This window comes from Myxocyprinus asiaticus, chromosome 7 (assembly GCF_019703515.2).
Source record: "Myxocyprinus asiaticus isolate MX2 ecotype Aquarium Trade chromosome 7, UBuf_Myxa_2, whole genome shotgun sequence".
Taxonomy (NCBI): domain Eukaryota; kingdom Metazoa; phylum Chordata; class Actinopteri; order Cypriniformes; family Catostomidae; genus Myxocyprinus; species Myxocyprinus asiaticus.
Window position 1 is genome coordinate 46,652,558 of NC_059350.1, and position 27,512 is coordinate 46,680,069.

Genomic DNA, 27,512 nt, shown 5'->3' on the forward strand with positions numbered 1-27,512 from the left:
GGTTTTGCTAAATCATTGCTAGGTGGTTGCTAGGATGTTCTGGATGGTTGCTAGGTCATTGCTAGGTGGTTGCCAGGATTTTTAGGTGGTTGCTAGGACATTTCTAGGATGTTCTGGGTGGTTGCTAGGGCTTTGCTAGGTGGTTGCTAGGGTATTGCTAGGTCATTGCCAGGATGTTCTGGATGGTTGCTAGGCCATTGCTAGATGGTTTCCTGGATGTTTTGTGTGGTTGCTAGGACATTGCTAAGGGTTTGCTAAATCATTGCTAGGTGGTTGCTAGGATGTTCTGGATGGTTGCTAGGTCATTGCTTGGTGGTTGCCAGGATGTTTTGGGTGGTTGCTAGGGCATTGTTAGGATGTTCTGGATGCTTGCTAGGGCATTACTGATGCTTGCTATGGCTTTGCTAGATGGTTGCTAGGGCATTGCTAGGTGGTTGCCAGGATGTTCTGGATGGTTGCTAGGGCATTGCTAAGGGGTTTCTAGGCATTGCTAGGTGGTTGCTAGGATGTTCAGTATTATTGCTAGGTGGTTGCTTATATGTTCTAGATGGTTGCTAGATCATTGCTAGTGGTTGCAAGGACATTGCTTGGATGTTCTGGGTGGTTGCTAGGGCAATGATTGGTGATTGCTAAGATGTTCTGTATGGTTGCTTGGTTATTGCTAGGTGGTTATTAGGACAGTGCTGTGATGTTCTGGACGGTTGCTAGGGCATTGCTAGGGGGTTGCCAGGATGTCCTGGGTTGTTGCTAGGGCATTTCTAAGGTGTTCAGGGTGGTTGCTCACTAGTCAAAGTCAAATGAATTTCATCAGTTTTATCATCCAACATGTGAAATTTATAAAGTCTGATTACGTAGAAAAGAATAGCACACCTCCACATGATTTGAAATGGAAAGTTTAATACTTCAGTCAGGAGTTTGTTTAAATCCTAAACTCTTATTAGAAGCAATAGTATTAGATATGCTTGCCTTAGCAAACACTACTAATTAGACAGTATGTTGAGTGTTATATATTGATTATATTGACAAGCAGTCTAGAACAGTCCTTGGTCATTCATGTGTTTTCAAAGTGTTCTTTGTGGAGTTGTTTGGTCAAAGGCACACTTCATATCAAACTCAAGGTCAGTGGTGTTGATCCATGCGTTCACATGTGTACATTGAGTTTGTGCATATGTCTGCCTCACAGAGCAGCCACTGTTTAACACCCATCTGTCTTGCTGAACACATGCATGGGAAATTTCAGGCAAACAAGTTGAAAGGCAGGTTAACTTGCTTGGTGAGCACGAGTCTGGGAACATAACCCATGGTGCAGCAGCTTTTGTTTAGTTCCTCTTTGGCTTCGCTCTCTCTTCTCTATAATGGGTGTGTGAGTGTTTGTAAAACATGGGAAAATAAATGTTTGTTTGAACAAAGTAACTGTTTAGAATTGAGCCATAAAATTCTCTGTTTTAGCCTTTGAAATAGGCATCACCTGGATATTTGACAAGTCTCTTAGTGTAGAACTTCAATAAGTACATGGCACCACCTTGGCATGGAGATGATATCACATGGTATTACCATGGTACTTTGACATACTTGGATATTAATGCTACATAATACTAGGTACAACAAATAATATTATGGATTTACCATTGTACATGTTTAAAAAATCATGGTATTACCAAGGTACCATGTCCAAAAAACACAGTATTATTATGCTACCATGTCCAAAAACATGGTACTACTGTAGTAGCATGTCCAAAAATGTGGTATTATCATGTTACCATGTCCTAAAATATGTTAATACCATGTTAAATGTCCAAAAACATAGTATTTTGTGTTGCAAGAGTAGGGTTATATCTGAGTAGAGTAGACTTTGTCCAAAAAACATAGATTTACGATGGTACCATTTCTAAAAAAATGTTTTTACCATGGTTAATGTCCAAAAACATGGTTTTACCATAGTAACATGTCCAAATGTGGTACTACTGTGGTACCACGTCCTAAAACAGGGTATTACAATGTTACTCATCCAAAAATGTTATTACCAATAGTACTTTGTCCAAAAACATGGAATTACTGTGGTGCCATGTCCAAAAATGTGGTATTACCATGGTTTTACTATAGTATGGGTCCAAACACTTTTTATTACCATGGTACCATGTCTGAAAACATGGTATTACCATGATATCATGTCCAAAAATATAGTAATACAATGGTACTGTGTCCAAAAACATGGATTTACCATGGTAATATGCCCAAACCATGGATTTACCATGGTACCATGTCCAAAAAACATGGTATTACCAAGGAACCTTGTCCTAAAACATGGTACTACTGTAGTTACAAGGTGTTACTACTACCATGGTACCATGTCTGAAAACATGCTATTACCATGGTAAATGTCCAAAAACATGGTATTTAGTGTTTCAAGTGTAGGCAAGATCTGAGTAGAATAGACTTTGTCCAAAAAACATGGATTTACTGTGGTACCATTTGCAAAAAACATTTACACATTCATAAATATGGTATTACCAATAGTACCGTGTCTAAAAACATAGAATTATTGTGGTGCCATGTCCAAAAACATGTTATTACTATAGTATATATATCCAGATGTGTTTTATTACCATGGTACATGTCCGAAAAGACGGGTTTACCATGGTAACATGCCCAAAACACTGATTTACCATGGTACCGTGTCCAAAAACATGGTACTACTGTAGTTTCATGTCCAAAAATGTGGTAATACCATGGTACAGTGTTCCAAAAATGGGGTACTACTACCATGGTACCATGTCTGAAAACACAGTATTACCATTGTAAATGTCCAAAAACATGGTATTTTGTGTTGTAAGAGTAGGCTAGATTTGAGCAGACTTTGTCCAAAAAACATGGATTTACCATGGTACCATTTCCGAATAATTGGTTTTACCATGGTAAATATCCAAAAACCTGTTTTTACCATGGTGCCATGTCCGGAAATATGGTATTACCATGGTACTGTGTCCAAAAACGATGGTATTACCATGATACTATGTCTGAAAACATGGTATTTCTATAGTATTTGTCCAACCACATTTTATTACCAAAATGCTGTGCAAATACTACCATGGCAAAAAAATAAAATAATAATTTGGTAATTATGTAGCACATGTTGTTGCTATAATTCTACTTAGTCAATTGGCACTTTTTCTCCAGAAATACTTCCCATGTCTTCACTCAGGCGAGTTGTTTATAGCTTTGACATGTTAATGCGACCTTCTGTATTTGCATGCCTCTTACTTTCACACTTTTTATGGCTAAAGGTTTCCAGTTTAGGCTAAATCTGTATAGGATTCCCTTTCGCTTTGTTTGCCAACACATTTTTTAACACTCAGCGTGGCAACAATGTTTTGGTGTGCATGAAGTGTTTCCTGCTGACGTCCAATTATAGAAAGAGGATCGATCACAAATTACAGTACTATACATTCACTACTTTAGATAGGGTCATATAATCGTAACCTTATTGGTCGTCCCTTGCATGCAGCATCACTTTAACTGTTGCTCATAATTCTTAAGTATAATGAATAATTTATTAAAATCAATATTTTAATACTTTATTATACCAAAGATTGCATCACATCTACTGAAAAATGAGAAGTGCAGCTCTTCTGTGTGCAGAAAAAGGAATTTGATCCCTTCTCTTTATGTTTGTATTATCACTCTTGGGGCAGATTATGGGTTAGAAAATCATGGGAAGACATTAGAATTTATAGTGAAACCCCTTTGAGAAAAGTATTACCAGAATCTTGAGTGTGAGAAAATCATTTGTGTTGAATCTATACTGTTTCTCTACCTGCAAAGAAAGTCGATTAACCTGCTTTACTCGTAACTAGTGCAGAACTAATCATATGTGGTGGTTTTGAGCCATTAACCAAGATTAGGACATGGTGAAATGCACGGTGTACCCAACAATTGAGCAATGCTGGCTTAAAATCTTGGTGATATATGGAATAAGTTCTCAATGATTTTGCTGCAGATGTAAAATTACACAACATCGGAAATAATGCAGTGATTTTAATGCACTATTTATTTAGCCTTTACATTACAGAAATACTCAAACAAGCCCGTCTGGCACCAACAATCATCCATGTGATTATCTAATCAGCCAATCGTGTTTCAGCAGTGCATAAAATCATGCAGATATGGGTCAGGAACTTCAGTTAATGTTCACATCAACCATCAGAATGAGGAAAAAATGTGATCTCAGTGATTTGGAGCATGGCATGATTGTTGGTGCCAGATGGGCTGGTTTGAGCATATCTGTAACTGCTGATCTCCTGGGATTTTCTCACACAACAGTCTCTAAAATTTACTCCAAATGGTGCCAAACACAAAAAACATCCAGTGAGTGGCAGTTCTGTGGACAGAAACACCTTGTTGATGAGAGAGATCAACAGAGAATGGCCAGACTGGTCTGAACTGACAAAGTCTACGGTAACTCCGATAACCGCTCTGTACAATTGTGGTGAGAAGAATATTATGTCAGATTGCTACTCTGAGATGAAACTTGGTGCTGTTTTGGCGGCACGAGTGGGACCTACACAATATTAGGCAGGTGGTTTTAATGTTGTGGCTGATGTTGTGTATATTAGAGGTCAACCGATAGTGGATTTTGCAGATACCAATTAACTAGGGTGGTGAGAGAGACTGATAACCGATTAATTGGCCTATAGTTTTTTTTTTTTTTTTTTAATCGACTTATAGAATGTCAAAAAAATTTCTTAGTCTTTTCTTACTATGATGGGCACAGAAAAAGTGTCAAAAATTAATAAAATCCCAGATGCGCTTTATTGTTCAACCAAAATCCCAGTAATAACCAGATAAAATGAAGACTTGGTGCATAATGTGGAACTTTTAAGTATAAACAAGCCCGAAACACACCTGCGAATATTATTTTGAAAATACAAAATGTTGCTAACTGCTGAGAGGAGCTGTTAAAAATGAGTGAACTAAAGATAGCACGAAAATGATTAAAGATAATTACAGACATTTGTCATAATGTTTCTGTAAGTAGGTTTTAATGACTCTAGTTTCAATGGAAATTTAGTTCTTTAGAAGTCTTTATATGAGTACATCAGTTCATTCAGGCCTGTTGTTTGTATTTCCATTGTACGGATGATCAGTCTTTGTGTAATTAAAGGGCCGTTCTGGTATAGTGAAGGTTGGTAATAGAGAAGCATACATCAAGTAGTTGAAAAGTAAATTAAAGCTCTGCTGTTCTACTGAAGATACTGTCCTAAAAGAGTCTGTTTTGGGTGGGTAATGAAACTGCCAACCAGGGGGATTAAATGTCCCAGAGGAGCCACTTCTCAATTACTCATTCAGTTTAAATGTGTGCAACCAGTAACTTCAGCTCAGGACAGGAAAGAATGGGCCTCTTTATTGCACTGTTTGTGTTAGCAGAATGGACATTGAGAGCCTGTTGGCCTCTATCCTGTTTTTCTAGTCAATTCTTTCTTTTCTGTTTCTTTTATTTCTTTAAGTTTATTTTGTAATTTTTTTGGCTTTTTGTTAGTTATTGACCGATATATTAGCCAGACCAATTAATCGGCTGATCAATCTTTGGCCATTTTAAGATTATCGGCTGATAACTGTGTACAATTGTCTGATCAACAGAAGTGTCAGTGATAGGCCGATATATCGTCCAGGCTGATTAATTGACCGATATTTGGCCATTTCAAGATTATCTGCTGATAACTGTTTACACTTGGCCAATAAACAGAAGTTTCAGTGATAGGCCGATTAATTGGCCGATATTTGGCCATTTTGAGATTTATAAGCTTTTTCTGATAATTGTGCCCACTTTGCCGATTAACAGAAGTTTTAGTGACTGAATTTTGACCAGGCCAGTAAATTGGCCGATATTGCGCAATTTTGAGATTATTGGCTGAAAACCATGTACACTTAACAGTAGTGCCCGACTGATATATTGGTCTGCCGATATTATCGGCCGATATTAGCCTTTCACTGATATATCGGTATCGCTGTATATGTTTACCGATATGCACAGATGTGAAAACTTTTTTCAGAACATATAATGCAGAAAACAATGTTTTATATAGCTAACTAGATAACCACATAGCTACTTTCATTGCTTGTCAGTTGAATGAAACTGTTTTGTTCAGGATTCACAGTTTGATACCCCCTTCAGCTGAACAATTCCAGTCATTGCATTTACAAAATGTAATATTTAAAAGTCTGGTTTTCCACCGTTGAAAGTTTCCCCTGAACTTGTATAGCAGAATAGGGTGTAACACCGCTGCCGCTGTTTATCTCTTGACACGGCAGGTGTAAATGCTTCTTGTTTTACAACCTGTCAATAATTGACTGGCAGTATTAAAATAGTCAGCATTTGACTGATACTAAACAGTAATACTGATGTTTATTTAGCTATTTATTTTATTTTTATTTATTCTTTATTTAAATGGTCAGCAACTGACTGATACCAAACATACAGTACTGATGTTTATTTAGCTATTTATTTTATTTGAATTTATTCTTTATTTTAATAGTCAGCAATTGACTGATATTAAACATACAGTACTGATTTTTATTTAGCTATTTATTGTATTTTTATTTATATGGTCAGCAATTGACTGATACTAAACATACAGTACTGATGTTTATTTAGCTATTTATTGTATTTTTTATTTATTTATTTCAGTGGTGAGCAATTGACATACTAAACAGTACTGATGTTTATTTAGCTATTTATTATATTTTTTATTTATTCTTTATTTTCTCAGTGTTCATTTCTAGAATTTGTTGACAATGTATAATAATAATGTCAAATATTCTTTGATAAAAATATTTGTTTAAGAAAGCAGCCTTCTGAGTACCTTTGCATAGTCATATCGGTGCAAAATCGGTGAACAATCCACATAGAAAAGGTCTGTTTTCATTCCAGCTCAACAATTAACTATATCGGCCAACATATCGGTAATCGGTGAATTCCCCCCCTCTAAAATGGGTATCGGTCTCAAAAATCCCATATCGCTCGGGCTCTACTTAACAGAATTAACTGATTAACAGAAGTGTCAGTGATAGACCAATATATCGGCCAGGCCAATTATTTGTCCATTTTGAGATTATCAGCATTGGCTGATAATTGAACCGCTTTCATCAATGAACAAGAAGTCTTAGGAATTGGTCAATCATTGGCCTTAGTAAGGTGTGACCTAAACGCAAATACAAGTATGTAAGTAATGATTAATTATGTGTTGAGGTTATGCTCCAGTAATCTGTTGTTAAGTGCTGTTTTGGGGCCTGGGTAGCTCAGTGGTAAAGACGCTGGCTACCACCCCTGGATTTCGTGAGTTCGAATCCCAGGGCGTGCTGAGTGACTCCAGCCAGGTCTCCTAAGCAACCAAATTGGCCTGGTTGCTAGGGAGGGTAGAGTCACACGGGGTAACCTCCTTGTGGTCGCTATAATGTTGTTCGCTCTCGGTGGGGCGCGTGGTGAGTCATGCATAGATGCCGCAGTGGATGGCGTGGGCCTCCACACGCTATGTCTCCGTAGTAACGCGCTCAACGAGCCACGTGATATGATGCGCGGATTGACGGTCTCGGACGCGGAGACAGCTGAGATTCGTCCTCCGCCACCCGGATTGAGGCAAGTCACTACACGCCACCATGAGGACTTAGATCGCATTGGGAATTTGGCATTCCAAATTGGGAGAAAAATCCAAAAATGCTGTTTTGTGGGTTCTTGCGTTCTGTTTTTTTCTGCCATTGCAATGTGAAGAACACAACAGACACTGCCGTCTTGCAATCTTGTCAACCGAACAGTAAAAAAAAAAAATAACTAATTATTCTACTTGGAATATCTCGTCTCTCCCCACTTGCTTGCGTTTCTCTCAGACCACCTGCAAAAAATAATTTTCCTACAGAGTATTTTTGAGTTTTCTTATTTTCTGGTAAAAATTTTACTTGAGAAGCAGAATGGCGTAAGATATTAAGTCTTGTTTTCAGCAAAATCAAACAAAATTTGGTGGAATTTATGTTTAAAACAAGAAAATACTATTCGCCAATGGGGTAAGAAAAATAAACTTGTTTTGTTTTTGAATCAAAGTTTTTTTTTTATTTCTTTCCCCATCGGCAAATATCTTTTTTTTTTTTTTTTTTCTAGGCATAAACGTTACTAAATTTGGTTAGATTTCTCTGAAAACAAGACAATGTATCTTATGTATTTTTTCTTCTCAAGAATGTTCAGATGCTTTTACTGATAAACAAGACAAAATACTCAGGAAGAAATTTTTTTTTTGCAGTATGGGCTGAGTAGATAATGACAGAATTATACAGTTTCTGGTGAAATATTCCTTTAAATTCTCCAAGGTTATCAATCTACTATGTATGATAATCCTATTTCTTGTCTCTGGAATGGAGTTTGTTGTGAAATTAGTGAAGGCTGGCTGGATTTACGTGTTTAGAAACCCCTTCATGCTTGTTATCCTGTTGTGACTTGCCTTTGTAACTTGTCTGAGAGTCAGTGATGAATGCAGTTCTTTCAGAATGTTCATTTGAAAGTTAACAGTTAGTCTTGATGTGAGATTCCATCAGGAATGTGTGTTGTGTGGTAGTGTTTCATTACACATACTTCAGTGATTTTAAAAAATCCCTTCATTCTAATTATTAAACTTAATGTATAAATACACATGAATGATACCTTTAGTTAACTTATTTACTAACTGATATGTACTACGGTAAAGAATATACCATGCTTTTTGGGACACTACCATGGCATTAAACCATAGTATTCTTACAGTATTAATAAAGCAGAATGGAAACTAAACAGTACCATATCAGTATTAGCGTCTGGGATGGACAGGCAAATCTTCTGTATACTTAACCCACTAAATATTCTGTAGCCGCACAAATGTTCGTATAATTTGCACATCGTATCTCAGGAACAATTTGCATTTGCATATTAAACAAGATCCTTTGTAGCTTTTTTTGTTTCTGTATCTAATTCCCTCTAGCTGTGTTTTGAGTAAACAGAGAGAAACGCTACTCTAAGTGTCCGTGTTATTTTTGTACTGTACTCTTGAGGTCTTTGTTGAAGAATTGAAAGTGTCGTCTCGATGGCAACCACTTGATGTGGCAGATGATAGTCTGAAAATCTGAAAGGGTTCTCTTCTCTCATCTCTCTTTGATGTACAGAGTTTTGGAAAGGACTGTTTGATTAAAGTATATATTTTTCATCAGATTGGGAAGAGAGGTGTTATACGGTGGTCATCTGCTGTAATATCTTTGAACTGTGTGGTTGTGGCACATTTTTCTGTCTGGATCCCCTGCAAATGTAATTTATCAGCAAGCGGTGAAAATCACAAAATAGGATTATTTTGATAAGCGGTTAATCTTCGATTATTAAAATGTGATTTCTTTTTTAATTTTTTTTTTTTTATCCCCTTTTCTCCCAATTTGGAATGCCCAATTCCCACTACTTAGTAGGTCCTCGTGGTGCCGTGGTTACTTGCCTCAATCCAGATGGCGGAGGACAAATCTCAGTTGCCTCCGCTTCTGAGACAGTCAATCCGCACATCTTATCACGTGGCTCATTGTGCATGACACCGCGGAGACTCGCAGCATGTGGAGGCTCATGCTACTCTCCGCGATCCATGCACAATTTACCACGCACCCCATTTAGAGCGAGAACCACTAATCACGACCACAAGGAGGTTACCACATGTGACACTACCCTCCCTAGCAACCAGGCCAATTGCTTAGGAGACCTGGCTGGAGTCACTCAGCACACCCTGGATTCGAACTCGCAACTCCAGTGGTGGTAGTCAGCGTCAGTACTCGCTGAGCTACCCAGGCCCACCTAAAATGTGATTTAAAAAAAAAACTGAAACTAAAACTGAAACTTAAAAGGGTGTTAGGAGTTGGTTTGATATACTGTACTGAATTCCCAGTTCTATACTAGCAAAAACTTTGAGGAAAGCCTCAATCATGAAAAGTTAAGTTTGAATTTACAGGGGCCTGGGTAGCTCAGCGAGTATTGACGCTGACTGCCACCCCTGGTGTTGTTTTGCTGATATCAAGCGCTGTATGTCAGGCTGAATAGAGGAAAGTTGCAAGCGGAGATCTGGCTCGACGTTAAGCTTATTTCTGTATTTTGTTTTTAGTGCCACCAATGCAGAAAATCCAGCTTCGCATAAATATGTTGTCAGAAATGGCATAAATAATCTCAAAGCCTTGTCCGAAAGATCAGGATACGCAGAGTGTGAATCCAAAATTTTCTTTAAAAAAAAAAAAAAGAGAAAATGTCTATTCTTCCTTTTTCTCTATAAAGTATCATCCTACTTAGTGAGGGAAAAATTAGTCCTGCAAATGTTGTGAATTTGCACACAATAGCCAGTGCAGAAGCCAGATTTTTGTGCATATAATCATTGGTAAAATAATAACAAACTGAGTTGATGCTGTTCATGATTGAGAAGGCTGACTCGGCTTTATATACAACCAAACATTATCAGAATATTTGCAGGTTCATTTTCACGTTATCACTGTTTTTATGAGCACTACCGACCCTGAATAGATCGTTTGACACTCCAAGAATAGTGAATAAAAGCAAACGTTTCAGCACATTTTATTTGAACGTTCGGTTTTCATCATCGATTTCTCTTTTGTTGCCTAAGATGTGCTTATGTGCTGACAACATTTCTGTAACAACTGCGGTGATCATTTCTTACATCTGTAGATTTGACAGCACTTCACACAACTAAGCAATTTATATAAATACATTTGATTGAAAAAGACTCTATCAAATGCTCACCTAAATGGTTCGATCCATGTTTTGCAAAGCAGTGTAACTATCGCCAGAAAAGCTTGAACATTCGCTCCGGTCTGGACAACTGATGACGGCTGAATTCTGTTGCATGTGCCATTGAGTGTTGTTAAACTCACCGCTGATTGCTGTGGGTCGCCTTTGAATGCTGAAGCCGGGTTCACACATCCTCCATGCGTTGGATGTTTACATTGGCCGCATCTCTTCTGCGAGAAACAGCAGCGCCTCTGCATAGAAAATAAACGTATCTATGGGATCCTGCGCCAAATGTATTCTTTTAATAAGGTCATAATAAGCCGAGGTTATTGCTGCTTCAAGGACAACAACGGGCAGTCACGTGCACTTCATCTTTATCAGCACACTTGGTTGTGATTGGTTAATGTTGTGTCGACTGTACACCTATATACACAGAATGGCAAAAAGGTCCGGCAGTTTATTAATTCTTTCCTTTTATTAAGTTATTTTATTGAGTTTACTTGCATGCAGACATATACATTGTAGTGTACTATAGGTTCAGTTTGAACCATTTTGATTTGCTTTTGTGTCTTTTCTATAATCTCCTGATTATTTTAGTGTTGTGCTAAGCTCAGTGTGAGCCGTGTGGCAAAAATAGACTCAACGGCGAAAATATCAGCTCACTGCTTTTTCTGGGACATGTCATCTTGCGACTCATGCTTGAAGTGGGAACGGTGTAATCTGTTAATATGGGCGCGAAACAAAAATGCGCCGCTCACGGAGGATGTGTGAACCCGGCGTGAGTTGTGTGCAGAGAACGCTCTGGTATTTCAAAAATCAGTCGAAGGGCCAGATAAAGATGATTGGCAGGCCAGATTTGGCCCTCAGGCCGCCAGTTGACTAGCCTTGATCTAAGGTTAAAAATCCATGCGTATAATGCCTTCTAAACCCACATCTAATGACTTCTTAAATCTGTAAACCGCTGCAAAACTGGGTGATGGCAGGACTATTGTTTGTCTTTATGCTGTTGTAACAGTATTAAGGGCATTGTGGAGTTCAGGAGATTCGATACCACTCGGACTCTCATTGCAACACCTGAGCGTCTCATCTGTACAGATCCTCACTAAATTCCCTTTGCAATCATTGTTTCCACCGATTCTAGTTTACTTGTTCAAACCAGAATATTTCATCTGCGGTCGAATTCTGCATTAACCAAAAATCTGTGTGTTTGTGTGATATTGTCATAGCAGCACGATTTGTTTATAGCAAAGTACATATCAGGAATCCTACATCATGAACTTATCCTAAAAACTCCTTGGCATTTTTCAGGGCAATGCGAATTACAAATTCAAGTTACAAACAAGGCAAAGAATGTCTCGGACAAATGCGATCGCCATTCGCCAGGCTTCATAAGAAACAGAGACATTATCAGATGGTAATACCACGGTACTTGAAATATGTTATGATGCTGTATTATTACCACATTCATATACCATGGTGGTTCAAAGTACTTCAAAGAGTACCAAGATGCCATCATGGCAGTGTCCAATGCCATGGTATTATCATGATACTTTTCCTAAACTTTATTACCCCAGACTTAACTTTGAGCTTGTTTATGTTCTCAGGTGGGTTTGTGTCAGTATGGTGGAGCCAGAGGAGCGGCCCTCGGTGGCAGGCCAGAGGCTCGGGGCTCCTGAGAGCATAGGCATCAGCACGCTTGAGCCCGGCAGGCAGCCCCCCACCATGCCTCCCGGCAGACAAATCTCCATCCGTGTTCAAATGCTCGATGACACTCAAGAAGTCTTTGAAGTCTCGGTAAGTCACAGTTTGTGTCACACTGTCGCTTTTGAGACTTTGTTTTTGTGTTGCTATGTTTTATTTTATATGTTGTTTTTTTAGAAATCAGGATTTGTTCACTTTTGAAATGCGAGTTGTTTTTGTTTAGTTTTGTTTGAAATGGTTTTTTTTTTATAAACCAGGGAGTTGTTTGCTTTTAAATGTTTTTTTGTTTTGTTTTTTTGGATGGTTTTGTTTTTAGATGTTTTTTTTATTGAATTTGCTCACTTTTGAAATGTGATTGTTTTTTTTTATTTTTTATTTTTTTATTATTAATTAATTAATTTTTCATTTGAATCCTTTTTATCCCAATCTGGAATACCCAATTCCCGCTACTTAGTAGGTCCTCATGGTGGCGCGGTTACTCACCTCAATCCGGGTTGTGGAGGACAAGTCTCAGTTGCCTCCGCTTCTGAGACCATCAATCCACGCATCTTATCATGTGACTCGTTGTGCATGACACTGCAGAGACTCACAGCATGTGGAGGCTCATGCTACTCTCCACAATCCACGCACAAATTACCACACGCCCCATTTAGAGCGAGAACCCTTAATTGTGACCACGAGGAGGTTACCCCATGTGACTCTACGCTCCCTAGCAACCGGGCCAATTTGGTTGCTTAGGAGACCTGGCTGGAGTCACTCAGCACACCCTGGATTCGAACTCATGACTCCAGGGGTGGTAGTCAGCGTCAATACTCGCTTAGCTACCCAGGCCCCCGGTTCTGTTTTATTTTTAAGAAATATGGGATTTGTTTGCTTTTAAATGTTGTTTGTTGTTGTTGTTGTTTAGTATGGATTTGTTTGAGAGGTTTTTTGTTTTAGAAATCATGGGATTGTTCGAAATGGCACACTACCATACTACTAATAGCCTACTATTTTGGCAGTATGTATATTATGCAAAGTATACAAGTTTCCTGTATCCAAAGAATACCTGGACCTCCTAGTACATTTGCCAAAATGTGCAGTATATAACAGAGCATATTGTGCAGAATACTGTACCCCACAATACAATATGCTTGACATGATCTTCCATTTAATGAGTGAACTGAAAGCAACCATGATTTTAACATCTCTTTCTTGACTTTATTTTCATTATTTGAGTTAATTTATTTATATTTGTTACAAAAAAGCGATATAACCTAGTGAGATCAAGTGACAACAATGTAGCATATCATTGCATAATCCATACTGTTTTACTTAATATTTAAAAACAATAGGAACTGTAGTATATACTGCACAGTATGCAGTAAGTAGTGTTCTAGTGTTACATTTAGAATCCAGGAAGTATATACTAAAGCTTCTGCTTCTGTCCCCTCAGGTTTAGACTCTTTTGTGTTAGCTTTACCCTCTCTTTTCATCACTTTAGTTCCCTTGAGAATAATAATGATGTTGAAAAGCCTCAGCCTTGTTCACTAATGAGAAAATGCCCTCATTGATTGCCACCAAAGGAGACATAAGCTCCTCAGGCATGTTGGGTAACTGAAAAAAACCCTCTGCGTACATGCTCTTTTGTAAGAGCTCGTCTGAATGATCTATCATGCACTCGAGAAGCTAATTTGACACTATCCGAAGGCCTTGTTTTAGAAAACCAGGCAACATATGGACGGCGTGAGGGAGCTGCTCTTTTCTGTTACATCAGTCTTTTCTGTGAGTTTGTGAAATGTATACAGGCCGTCAAGGGCACACCCTGCACTCTGGTGAAGCCCGAGGGCTGGTTGTTGAGTCAGTAACCACCCGACGCAGTTGTAGACGTTTTTAATGTAAAAATCAGAATGAGCTTTATTGCCAAGTATGCTTACACATACAAGGAATTTGTCTTGGTGACAGAAGCTTCCAGTACACAAACAATACAACAACAAGACAGAGATAAATAAAATATAGAATAAAAATAACGAAGCGAATAGAATATAGAAATGCACAATGACAAAAAATAAAAGAAAAATATATACAGTTGTGCTCAAAAGTTTGCACACCCTGGCAGAAATTGTGAAATTTTGGCATTGATTTAGAAAATATGACTGATCATGCAAAAAAACTTTTATTTAAGGATAGTGATCATATGAAGCCATTTATCATCACATAGTTGTTTGGCTCCTTTTTAAATCATTATGATAACAGAAATCACCCAAATGGCCCTGATCAAAAGTTTACATACCCTTGAATGTTTGACCTTGTTACAGACACACAAGGTGACACACACGGGTTTAAATGGCAATTAAAGGTTAATTTCCCACACCTGTGGCTTTTTAAATTGCAATTAGTGTCTGTGTATAAATAGTCAATGAGTTTGTTAGCTCTCATGTGGATGCACTGAGCAGGCTAGATACTGAGCCATGGAGAGCAGAAAAGAACTGTCAAAAGACCTGCGTAACAAGGTAATGGAACTTTACAAAGATGGAAAAGGATATAAAAAGATATCCAAAGCCTTGAAAATGCCAGTTAGTACTGTTCAATCATTTATTAAGAAGTGGAGAATTTGGGGATCTCTTGATACCAAGCCAAGGTCAGGTAGACCAAGAAAAATTTCAGCCACAACTGCCAGAAGAATTGTTTGGGATACAAAGAAAAACCCACAGGTAACCTCAGGAGAAATACAGGCTGCTCTGGAAAAAGATGGTGAGGTTGTTTCAAGGAGCACAATATGACGATACTTTAACAAAAATGAGCTGCATGGTCGAGTTGCCAGAAAGAAGCCTTTACTGCGCCAATGCCACAAAAAAGCCTGGTTACAATATGCCCGACAACACCTTGACACGCCTCACAGCTTCTGGCACACTGTAATTTGGAGTGAGGAGACCAAAATAGAGCTTTATGTTCACAACCATAAGTGCTAAATTTGGAGAGGGGTCAACAAGCGCTATAGTGAAAAGAATACCATCCCACTGTGAAGCATGGTGGTGGCTCACTGATGTTTTGGGGGTGTGTGAGCTCTAAAGGCACGGGGAATCTTGTGAAAATTGATAGCAAGATGAATGCAGCATGTTATCAGAAAATACTGGCAAACAATTTGCATTCTTCTGCACGAAAGCTGCACATGGGACGCTCTTGGACTTTCCAGCATAACAATGACCCTAAGCACAAGGCCAAGTTGACCCACCAGTGGTTACAGCAGAAAAAGGTGAAGGTTCTGGAGTGGCCATCACAGTCTCCTGACATTAATATCATCAAGCCACTCTGCGGAGATCTCAAACGTGTGGTTCATGCAAGACGACCAAAGACTTTGCATGACCTGGAGGCATTTTGCCAAGACGAATGGGCAGCTATACCACCTGCAAGAATTTGGGGCCTCATAGACAACTATTACAAAAGACTGCATGCTGTCATTGATGCTAAAGGGGGAAATACACAGTATTAAGAACTAAGGGTATGCAGACTTTTGAACAGGGGTCATTTCATTTTTTTCTTTGTTGCCATGTTTTATGATTGTGCCATTTTGTTATAACCTACAGTTGAATATGAATCCTATAAGAATTCTGAATTCCACCTGGTTTGCGTTTAAATTCTGTTGATGTTTATATTGCGAAAATGACCATCTGACTGCTCATTATCTGGCTTATTACACGACTACTTGGCAAATAAATAAATAAATAAATAAATGGATATAAAAATATCGATTTGCTTTGAAATTATTATATGAGAAGAAAGAGACTGCAGAATCTCCTGAAACAGCTGAATTCCACCTCCGCTTTGCGTCAAAGTTTTGACCGTCTGACTGCTCATTATCCTGCTTATTACACGACTACTTTAAAAATAAATAAATAAATGAACAATGTTGATTTTGAATAAAAAAATGTTTTATTATGTGAGAAGAGAGAAATTGCAGAGTCTCCAGAAATGGCTGAATTCAGCTTCCAGTTTGTGTTAAAGTTCTTAAAGTTTATATTGCAAAAATGGCCATCTAACTAATCGTTATCCCGCTTATTACATGACTGCTTGCCAAATAAATAAATTGACATGAAATATTGATTTGCTTTGAAACTATGTTATTATGTGAGAAGACAGAGACTGCAGAGACTCCTGAGACAGCTGAATTCCACCATATGTGTTAAAGATCTTAATGTTTATATTGCAAAAATGACCATCTGACTGCTCATTATCCGACTTGCCAAATAAATAAATAAATAGACATTAATCATTGATTTGAGTTGAAAGTATTTCATTAGCTTACTTGTAGAAATCACAGACTGATACGAGAAGTAGGAAAGATGACTTACTTAAAGGTGCAGTATGTAAAATTTTTCATGTAATATTCGCCCTTTTTTTGCCAATGTGTGAACGGCTTGTAACGCAACTTAAAAAATGAGCCCTTCCCGGACTTTCTAGGTTGCCTATTAAAGCCTGTAGACTGATTTTCATGCGAAGGGAGCGGGTCGCTTTTGCCGGGAAAATCCAAAGGATGTGACTTTTATGCGCGCTCCCGAGAGACTTGCCTCAGACAGTAATTGCTTCTCTTCCGCTATTCAACAATGTCAACAAACTTCAACACTAGGTAACGTTATCTTAGAGATGAAATCCAGCAAACGTCCAGTTCCCAGCACAAAACTGACTCCAACACAAACTCAGAGTAAGCCAAAAAAACATTAATCTACTGAACCCCGTCTGGCTAAGCGGGAACGTGATCGTGTTCGAGCGAAAACTAGAGTGAACAACCGACCCTGAATTGGCGTTCTTCTTATTGAACAGGTAAGCTTACATAACTGCAAAGCATCTGAAATATAGTGCCATAAGGATTGATCTGTGTAATTTTAGCTAACTTGATCTTGCCTGCTAACGCTGATGAATTGCAAGCTACCTTGCTTCATAACTTTCAAATAATTTCAACGATCTTCTCTTTATACTAAAAGTCAGGTATACAGGATAAATTTAAGCAAATACGTTGGTTTCTTGATCGTAGTAGAACATGTGACATACAAAACATACAATAGTGCAACATAACAGTGCAGTGCAACAGTAAACTGTCTGGTATAGTTCGGTAGTATGTAGCTGTATGTGTGTATCAGTATGCTATATTAGCTGATAAGTAGTTTTAGTTTAGTCTCAAGTTTGTAGTAAAACAATCATAACTGTGTCATTTTAATTATGCTACCTCATCTGTCAGCATGATGCCGGTGAATCGCGTTCAGTCTCTTTGCACGTTACGTCATTGTTTTGGTCTATGCTCGCTCTCGTCCCAATGGAGTGTGTGCACGAGCGCGAGCAACAGGTAGCTGCTGCAGTTCACTTAGTGGCCACAGGTATCATTAATAACAAGGGTTTATGAATCTTACATACTGCACCTTTAATATGAATGAAATAACAATTATATTCTGAATAACAACCGTACATCCAAACTTGAGTTTTCCAGAAAGCCGTGTAATAATCGATAATATTTACCATTTTGTTACTTTGCTCTCCATATGAATAAGCCAATAAAAAACGCTGCCAGCCACTAAACTGAATCTCTTTGGTTGGAAGTGTGTTCACATAGAGGAGAATAAAAATCTTCTCTTCCTTTTCCCAGGAAAAATGCTGCTTTTCAACTGAGGTTTGGAATATATCACTCCACTCCATCCAGATCTCTCTAAACTCAATCTGACAATCTGTGCCAAATTTAACGCTAAATCACCTGCAATACGGCGGTTGCTCTTTTCGCAAGAATAAATAATGAAATGGATAAAAAAATAGATGAAAGACCTTATCTTTCCCCTGAAGGCGAGAGGTGTAAATTCATAAATATGGATCATATGCTTTCTGTGTGTATACGTGAGGGTCTTTTTTGTGTATTATGAAATCCTTCTTTTAAAGACGCCATGAAATAGCTTGACTAGCAGTTGTATTTATCTGTTGTTGTGTTTCTACCCAGGGACATCCAACCGCCTGTCATATAAAGACCAGTTTTCACCATCCAAACAATTTCTGACAGATAAAATCAAGTCCCACCCTATATTTTTTTTTTCTTGTTGAATATTCTGTTTCACTCTCAGAAACGTTGCATGGGAACACCATATTTTTGTTAACTTTAGTTGAAAACTAAACATGAATTTGCCACTACCTCAGGTATTTCAGTTCTTCTGAAAACACTGTGTGTTTACAACAGTGTTTGTTTGTCTTCTTGGGAAAAATAGAGGCTTCAGAATTGAACTAGACTGCTGCGATTGTGATCAAGTGAAAGACTTTATCTTATCTTCTCATGTCTGTGAACTGACGTTGAACATGCATAGATCAGCAGTTGGAATAGACAGCTACCAGAATCATTAAGATAAAGAGGGTTTGAAGTTTTTGATGTTTAATCTGTGTTGTTGTCTGAACATCTGTAGTCACACTGACAGGAGCATTCTGGGTTGGGAAAAAGCTCATTTCCTTTGGGACTAGAGTGTTTCCAGTAGACAGAAATATCGTAATTTTTGGAGAAATGTCCTCTGGTCTAATGAAACAAAAATGTAACAGTTTGGCTATACCAATCGTTATGTTTGGAGGAAAAGGGTGAGGCTTGCAAGCCGAAGAACACCATCCCAAACGTGAAACATGGGGGTGGCAGCATCATGTTGTGGGGGTGCTTTGCTGCAGGAGGGACTGGTGCACTTCACAAAATAGATGGCATCATGAGGAAGGAAAATTATGTGGATATATTGAAGCAACATTTCAAGACATCAGCCAGGAAGTTAAAGCTCAGTCGAAATGGGTCTTCCAAATGCACAATGACCCCAAGCATACCTCCAAAGTTGTGGCAAAATGGCTTAAGGACAACAAAGTCAAGGTATTGGAGTAGCCATCATAAAGCCCTGACCTTAATCCGATAGAAAATTTGTGGCCTACAAACCTGACTCAGTTACACCAGTTCTGTCTGGAGGAATGGGACAAAATTCCAGTAACTTATTGTGAGAAGCTTGTGGAAGGCTCCCCAAAACATTTGACTGAAGTTAAACAATTTAAAGGCAATGCTACCAAATACTAACAAAGTGTATGCAAACTTCTCACCCACTGGGAATGTGATGAAAGAAATAAAAGCTGAAATAAATCATTCTCTCTACTGTTATTCTGACATTTCATTTTATTGACTTAAAATAAAGTAGTGATCCTAACTGACCTAAGACAGGGAATGTTTTCTCTGATTAAATGTCAGGAATTGTGAAAAACTGAGTTCAAATGTATTTGGCTAAGGTATATGTAAACTTCTGACTTCAACTATATATATATATATATATATATATATATATATATATATATATATATATATATATATATATATATATATATATACAGGTGCATCTCAATAAATTAGAATATTGTGGAAAAGTTCATTTATTTCAGTAATTCAACTCAAATTGTGAAACTCGTGTATTAAATAAATTCAGTGCACACAGACTGAAGTAGTTTAAGTCTTTGGTTCTTTTAATTGTGATGATTTTGGCTCACATTTAACAAAAACCCACCAAATCACTATCTCAAAAAATTAGAATACATCATAAGACCAATAAAAAAAACATTTTTAGTGAATTGTTGGCCTTCTGGAAAGTATGTTCATTTACTGTATATGTACTCAATACTTGGTAGGGGCTCCTTTTGCTTTAATTACTGCCTCAATTCGGCGTGGCATGGAGGTGGTCAGTTTGTGGCACTGCTGAGGTGGTATGGAAGCCCAGGTTTCTTTGACAGTGGCCTTCAGCTCATCTGCATTTTTTGGTCTCTTGTTTCTCATTTTCCTCTTAAGATTCTCTATGGGGTTCAGGTCTGGTGAGTTTGCTGGCCAGTCAAGCACACCAACACCATGGTCATTTAACCAACTTTTGGTGCTTTTGGCAGTGTGGGCAGGTGCCAAATCCTGCTGGAAAATGAAATCAGCATCTTTAAAAAGCTGGTCAGCAGAAGGAAGCATGAAGTGCTCCAAAATTTCTTGGTAAATGGGTTCAGTGACTTTGGTTTTCAAAAAACACAATGGACCAACACCAGCAGATGACATTGGACCCCAAATCATCACAGACTGTGGAAACTTAACACTGGACTTCAAGCAACTTGGGCTATGAGCTTCTCCACCCTTCCTCCAGACTCTAGGACCTTGGTTTCCAAATGAAATACAAAACTTGCTCTCATCTGAAAAGAGGACTTTGGAACACTGGGCAACAGTCCAGTTCTTCTTCTCCTTAGCCCAGGTAAGACGCCTCTGACGTTGTCTGTGGTTCAGGAGTGGCTTAACAAGAGGAATACGACAACTGTAGCCAAATTCCTTGACATGTCTGTGTGTGGTGGCTCTTGATGCCTTGACCCCAGCCTCAGTCCATTCCTTGTGAAGTTCACCCAAATTCTTGAATCGATTTTGCTTGACAATCATAAGGCTGCGGTTCTCTCGTTTGGTTGTGCATCTTTTTCTTCCACACCTTTTCCTTCCACTCAACTTTCTGTTAACATGCTTGGATACAGCACTCTTTGAACAGCCAGCTTCTTTGGCAATGAATGTTTGTGGCTTACCCTCCTTGTGAAGGGTGTCAATGATTGTCTTCTGGACAACTGTCAGATCAGCAGTCTTCCCCATGATTGTGTAGCCTAGTGAACCAAACTGAGAGACCATTTTGAAGGCTCAGGAAACCTTTGCAGGTGTTTTGAGTTGATTAGCTGATTGGCATGCCACCATATTCTAATTTTTTGAGATAGTGAATTGGTGGGTTTTTGTTAAATGTGAGCCAAAATCATCACAATTAAAAGAACCAAAGACTTAAACTACTTCAGTCTGTGTGCATTGAATTTATTTAATACACGAGTTTCACAATTTGAGTTGAATTACTGAAATAAATGTACTTTTCCACGACATTCTAATTTATTGAGATGCACCTGTATGTGTGTGTATGTGTATAATATAAAATAATCACGATATGAGCATGTGCAATTTCATTTATTTTTTTATACTCAGAATTCTGTGATAGTCTGCCACACTGATGCACATCTTTTGCACACTGACATCTATCATTTATGCAAATAAAACCTTTTTCCTCTCCTGAAATTCATTTTTTGAATATAAGGAAATTTGCAAAAATCACAATTAAAATCGTAATTGTACTATCTGCCAATGTATATTTTGCATGAAGAAAATGAAGCATATTTTTAGGGCTATTAAGATTGCATTACACTGGGACAATATTGTCATGACAATTAGAGGTCGACCGATAGTGGACTTTGCAGAAACCGATAACTAAGGTGTTGGAAAAGGCAGTTAACTGATTAATCGGCCAATAGTTTTTTTAAAAATAGATTTATAGAATGATCAAGGTGTTCTTAGACTTTCCTTACAATACTGGGCACAAAAAGCAGTTTATTGTTCAACTAAATTCTAATAATAACCAGAAAATTAAGATTTTTGGTGCATAATGTGGGACTTTTAACTATAAACAATCCTAAAATACACTGGGGACTTTTATTTTAAAAGTGAGATTTCATTACAGTGCTGTAGATGTAATTGTTTAACAAATTAGAGTTATCTATATAATTTCACTAGTTGAGGTTTATTTATAAGGAATACAAATTTTGCAGATAACCATTCCAAAAAGCAACTATCGGCACTGATTAATCGGTATAACCGATATATCGGTCTGCCTCTAATGATAATTTGCCTTCAATCGCAATATCTATCAAAAAAATCAAGATATTATTGTCTTTGTATCAATAAAGTTTAAATAAGAAACTTAAACGAAAGAGAGTTTTCAAAGACTGTTTAATTGAAAAGTTTAGAAAGTGTGAAAGATGGTTGAAAGAAAGAGAAAGTTTGAAAAAAAGGATTTAAAAAGAGAGAAAGTTTAAAACAAAGCGAAATAAAAGACAGTTATTTCAGACTGATCGCACAGTGAAATCGGAAACAGGAGGTTGACTTTTCTTTAGCTGAAATCGGTCTTCGCTTACCGAATTGCGAAACACTGCCCCCAGTGGACTAAGTGGTAGGTGTTGTTAGGCGTATGGGCACATGAGCCCCATTTTCCAGGTGAAATGTCCACAGAGGGGCGCCAAAACCGAGTTGTAAATTCGAGTTTTTTCAGCTGTACAATCTGTAATACATTGAAGAGGAATGCATATTTTATAAACTGTTTAAAAAAAAAAAAAAAAACCTAAACCTAACATTCAGTGGAGTTAAACTGTAATGGTAGATGGAAAAATGCAACTACCAATCGTCACAGATTATGCAGATGCTATAATGTCCTGGTTTCAATGCGGGACCGGAACCGGGTCTTCATGCTGCTGACGCAACGCACTTCCGGTCACGCCACAGGGGAAGGTAAACACACTGGAGCTGATGCAAAAATGTCTGATAGGAGATAGCGCTTGTGGGTGAGTCAGCATAATGTGGACGATCCTTGGGTACCAGAACTCTCAGAAACAACATGCGACTTCCTGTATTATCAGAATTGTCTTGTAAATCTACAATCTGAATGCAGATTAACCCAGAGTAAAATAGGCAGCTAATTTCTAAATGTTTAAATGTTTTTTAAATTTGTTTTGTGGATCCATTGTAATAATTCCATGTTTTTTTGGACATGGTACTTTGGTACTACCAATTTTTCTCAGCCATTTATGATAGTTTTAACCTTCGTTATTGAATTGCTCTCATTTAATTGTCTATTTTTGTGCTTTTTTTGGGGCATTTACAAGCCCACCGCACAGCAACTGCTTATTGTCTAAATTGGTTTAATGAGGGTGAACAAAAAATTACAGTCATGCAGAAAACGGATGATTCATAGACCTAAACATTCAGTCTGCGTGCATAGCTAGTTTTGCATTAAAGTTGTATAATTATATCGACTTAAACCTGATTTTGTTTGACGTTGTCTTAACTACTGGAGTTCATTATTGCTGATATACAATATTTTGCCAGTTGCACATTTGGATTTGTGTTGTTGTATATTTTCTAGCTAACATTTAGGTTTGTCAAAAAGACTGAAAATGCAAAGTATTCATATAATGAAGGGTGTGTCAAAATGTTTGGGTGTTTTTTGATGCTTGGAGTCTGTGGTTTTCTTTGCTATGCAAGAGTATCATTTAGAATAAAAAGTAGTATTTGTATGGTCTGTATTTTAAATAACATGAAAGACATTCAAATATTTCTGCGTACAGTACATTGGATTTCGATCCGTAATTAAAAGAAAAGAAATGCTGAGCATGTGCAATTTCATTTATTTTTTATACTCTGAATTCTGTGATAGTCTGCCACACTGATGCACATCTTTTGCACACTGACATCTATCATTATGCAAATAAAACCTTTTTCCTCTCCTGTAATGCATTTTTGACCACTGAAATGCATTTTTTTAATGTAAGGAAAAACATTTGCTAAAATCACAATTAAAATCGTAATTGTACTATCTGCCAATGTATATTTTGCATGAAGAAAATGAAGCATATTTGTAGGGCTATTAGAAAGTAAAGTTTGCATTACACTGGGACATTATTGTGATGAAAATTAGAGGTCGACCGATAGTGGATTTTGCAGATACCGATAACTAAAGTGGTGGAGATATATTTATATATACAGTGTGTTAGTATATTATATATATTTATTTCACCAGGTATGGTTTATTTTTGAGAAAAAAAAAATGATGAATAAAAAAAACCATAGGCATAGATTTTTGCCAATAACCAATAGTTCCAAAAAGCTACTATCAGCACAGATTAATCGGTAAAACCGATATATCGGTCTACCTCTAATGACAATGTGAAAATACTGTATATTATTAAATTAAATATTAATTATTATATTCAAATATTAAATATAAATATTGCATTTAAATTGAAAATTTGTAGTAAATGTATTAAAAATCGTTTTAATTAAATTACGATTAAATTGTATATTATTTGTAAAGTACAAAGTATAAGCCTACATCATGATAGTACTAATTTAATTTAAATTCTGATTTAAATAAAAACAAATGTCATTTATCCTGATATGATGGTTCTAACTGCTAGAATTTGTGAGGAAACTTGCTTAATCATTATGAAAATGTCAAAAAACTTTGTTCCTAAACATAGGCTTAATTTTATGCAAAATATAATATTATAGGTTTATATATTTTGATTTAGAGGTTCAATGTGATAGGTGAATCTCACCAAGAAAAGACTATGTTGTGTGAATAACAATCTAGAATCAACATATCAAGGAATATTTAAACAAAGTTGGTGATTAGTATAAGCTGCATGTTTACGTGAAGATTCCCTATGAGGATGGAACCAGCTCTCATCCACAGATTGTGACCGTCCAACAGGAAGAGACACGGCCCATAGAGGAATTACTGCTTACACACAACACTGTCAAGGACTTCGGCTCACGTTGTTCATTCCAAATTAGTTCTTGGCTGTTTGCATATCCACATTATCATGCTATCTGAACATGTTGCCGTGCCAACATTATGTACGTGCACAGAGCGAAGCATATGTTTTACTTCACTGATTTCCATTTGAGTTTTTGGAGCAAGCGTCTGTTCAGGAGCTCTGGAGCTTCACTGTGGGTTTGGTCTTTTGTCAACATTTATTTCTTATTCAGAAGAATTCATTTTTATTCAAAGAATAACCTCACTGTTGTGTCTGCAGTACAACTGAGAGAATTTCATGGTCTGCCAGTGTTGTGGTCTTTTTCCATTCACCGTGTGCTTTTGGGCTTTATGAATTTGCCATGGACATTTTTGGCTTTGTAGATATTTTCTCTTGAAACTTTTACTTTCAGTAACTCTAGAGGTCTAGTTTTCATACTAAAAACAGCTTTTTTTTAATGATCGATGCCAGTATCTAGTCAGATGGATGGTCAATGGCCGATATATACAATTAAATGATGACAAATTAAACGTACACAGAAGTACAGAAATCAAACATAATGCCTGTCACCAAGACGTCAGTTCAATTTGCCAGATTTTTTAGAACGTTTGCTCATCTGCAGTACATTTCTAAAATGTCTTGCTGAATGTTAAAATTACATTATGAATGTTTTTAAAAATTAAATGTGAATCCATTCAATGTTAAATGTATTATTTAATTGATGGCCTATTGGGTGTTGCTGAATACCTCATGATATGATATCATAATATATATATGTCACTATTCAAAGTATATTTTCGCTAGAAGAAAATTAAGCATAATGTTAGGGCCAATTTACCTTTCAAATTCGTATTACTGTAATGTGAAAAAATATATATTGTATGATTTTATTATTATTATTATTATTGTTTAATTTAAATAAATGTAATTGCATTAAATTTATTCAATTAAAATGTAATAGTATTTAATTTGTAAAGTACAATTGTAATTATAGGCCTACATTATGATAGCACTGAATTTAATTCAAGCTGATTTTAATAAAAGTTAAATCATTTATTCTGATACGATGATTCTCATTAATACAGTAACAAACTTTTTTTTTTTGAGAATTTGTGGGAAAATTTGCTTAATCGTTATGAAAATGTCACAATTCCAAAAAATAGGCATTGTTTACATGCATGAATGATGTATCATCATAATTGGATTGTGAAAGATGTGCTCGTCCATAGACATTCAGTCTAATTTTCAGTTCAAGCACCACCTTCATTATTTCATTGAATATCTCGGCCTCTGAGTGGACTAGAAGCTCAATCTAAGCTGAGATCCTCCCCTTTGCGATGATATAACTTTTTATCATCAATAGTCGAAAATATATTTTTCTGATAATTTGTTTTGCATGCTTTTCCTGCTGGATGGCATATTTTGTTCTGGACATCTAAGATATAACATTGGATTATTCAGCCAAGCAAAATCACAGATAAGTGAAACGTAAAAGCAGATACAAAGTTTTTAGGTATTTGGGGTTTACAGCAGCATTGATCAGCGCATAAATGAGACGTTTGTATTTGATGTCTTACAAATATCATATTTCACTTTTGCGATTCTTTTGAAAAGTTTTCAAACTCTGGTATTAGGGCAACAAAATAAACTGTACAGTCGCATTCCTGAGAATGAGTGCTTTCATTTAATAAATTACTTGTCCATTTAAATGCTATGTGAAAGACTTTAATTTTCATATAAATATTTCTACCCCATTACCTATAGGGGGCGCTAATTTGCGCCGCACATTTTTTGAGGCCTTATTTTGTCATTTTATGTAACGTAAATGTTGGAGTGATGGTTATCTCTGAAAAGTTCAGATTCTAAACTTTTAAATGATACCTCACATGCCTGACTTATATATACAGGGACTTCAACGTTTTAAGTGTAAACTTTGTTCGCCTTATAGCGCCCCGCCTTGGACCCACTGGCGGGTCCAATGAATTTGAAGAAATGCACATAAAAATGCAGATACAAGGATCAGAAGGTGGTGGAAAAGGCCAATAACCGATTAATCGGGCGATTAGTTTAAAAAAATAAATAACATTTATTATTATTTTTTGTAAACAATTTATAATATGATTAAACATTTCTAAGTCTGTCCTTACTATGATTAGCACAGACATTGAGGCTACAAGAGTCCAAAATAAATAAAATACCAAAAGCAGTTTATTGTGCAACCACAATCCTAGAAAACAACCAGAAAAAGTATGATTTGGTGCATAACGTGGAACTTTTACCTTTAAACAAACTTGGATCCGTTAAAATGTGCTATATGCAGGTATTTAACAACTGAAGCTTTTTATAGCCTATATGTTCACCAGATGAGGTTTATTGATGAGGAATAAAAAAAAACAACATCGGCTGAGAGTTTTTGCAGATAACCGATAGTTCCAAAAAGCAACTATCTGTACTGATTAATCAGTTATACCGATATATCGATCTAACTCTAATCTAAAGTATCAATGCAATATAGTGAGAAAATAATCACGATGTGTCAGTTTTATCAGCACGGCCTTAGTACAATAAAATAGAATGCAGTGTTTACTAGAAAACACACTTTTTGCATAGATGTTTGACAGTGTGTGTGCATGCTTACCCATATATT

At 36.9% G+C, this 27,512-nt stretch overlaps 1 protein-coding gene across 2 annotated transcripts in view; it reads left to right on the plus strand.

The window, feature by feature from the left end:
* Positions 1 to 27,512, plus strand: part of LOC127443491 (FERM, ARHGEF and pleckstrin domain-containing protein 1-like) — a 102,868-nt gene that overhangs the window by 2,175 nt on the left and 73,181 nt on the right. For both annotated transcript variants that reach the window (XM_051702159.1, XM_051702160.1), the window contains exon 2: positions 12,388 to 12,577. In XM_051702159.1, the coding sequence (XP_051558119.1) occupies positions 12,404 to 12,577 (174 nt within the window). In that variant the 5' untranslated portion in view covers positions 12,388 to 12,403. The remainder of the gene's footprint in view (positions 1 to 12,387; positions 12,578 to 27,512) is intronic.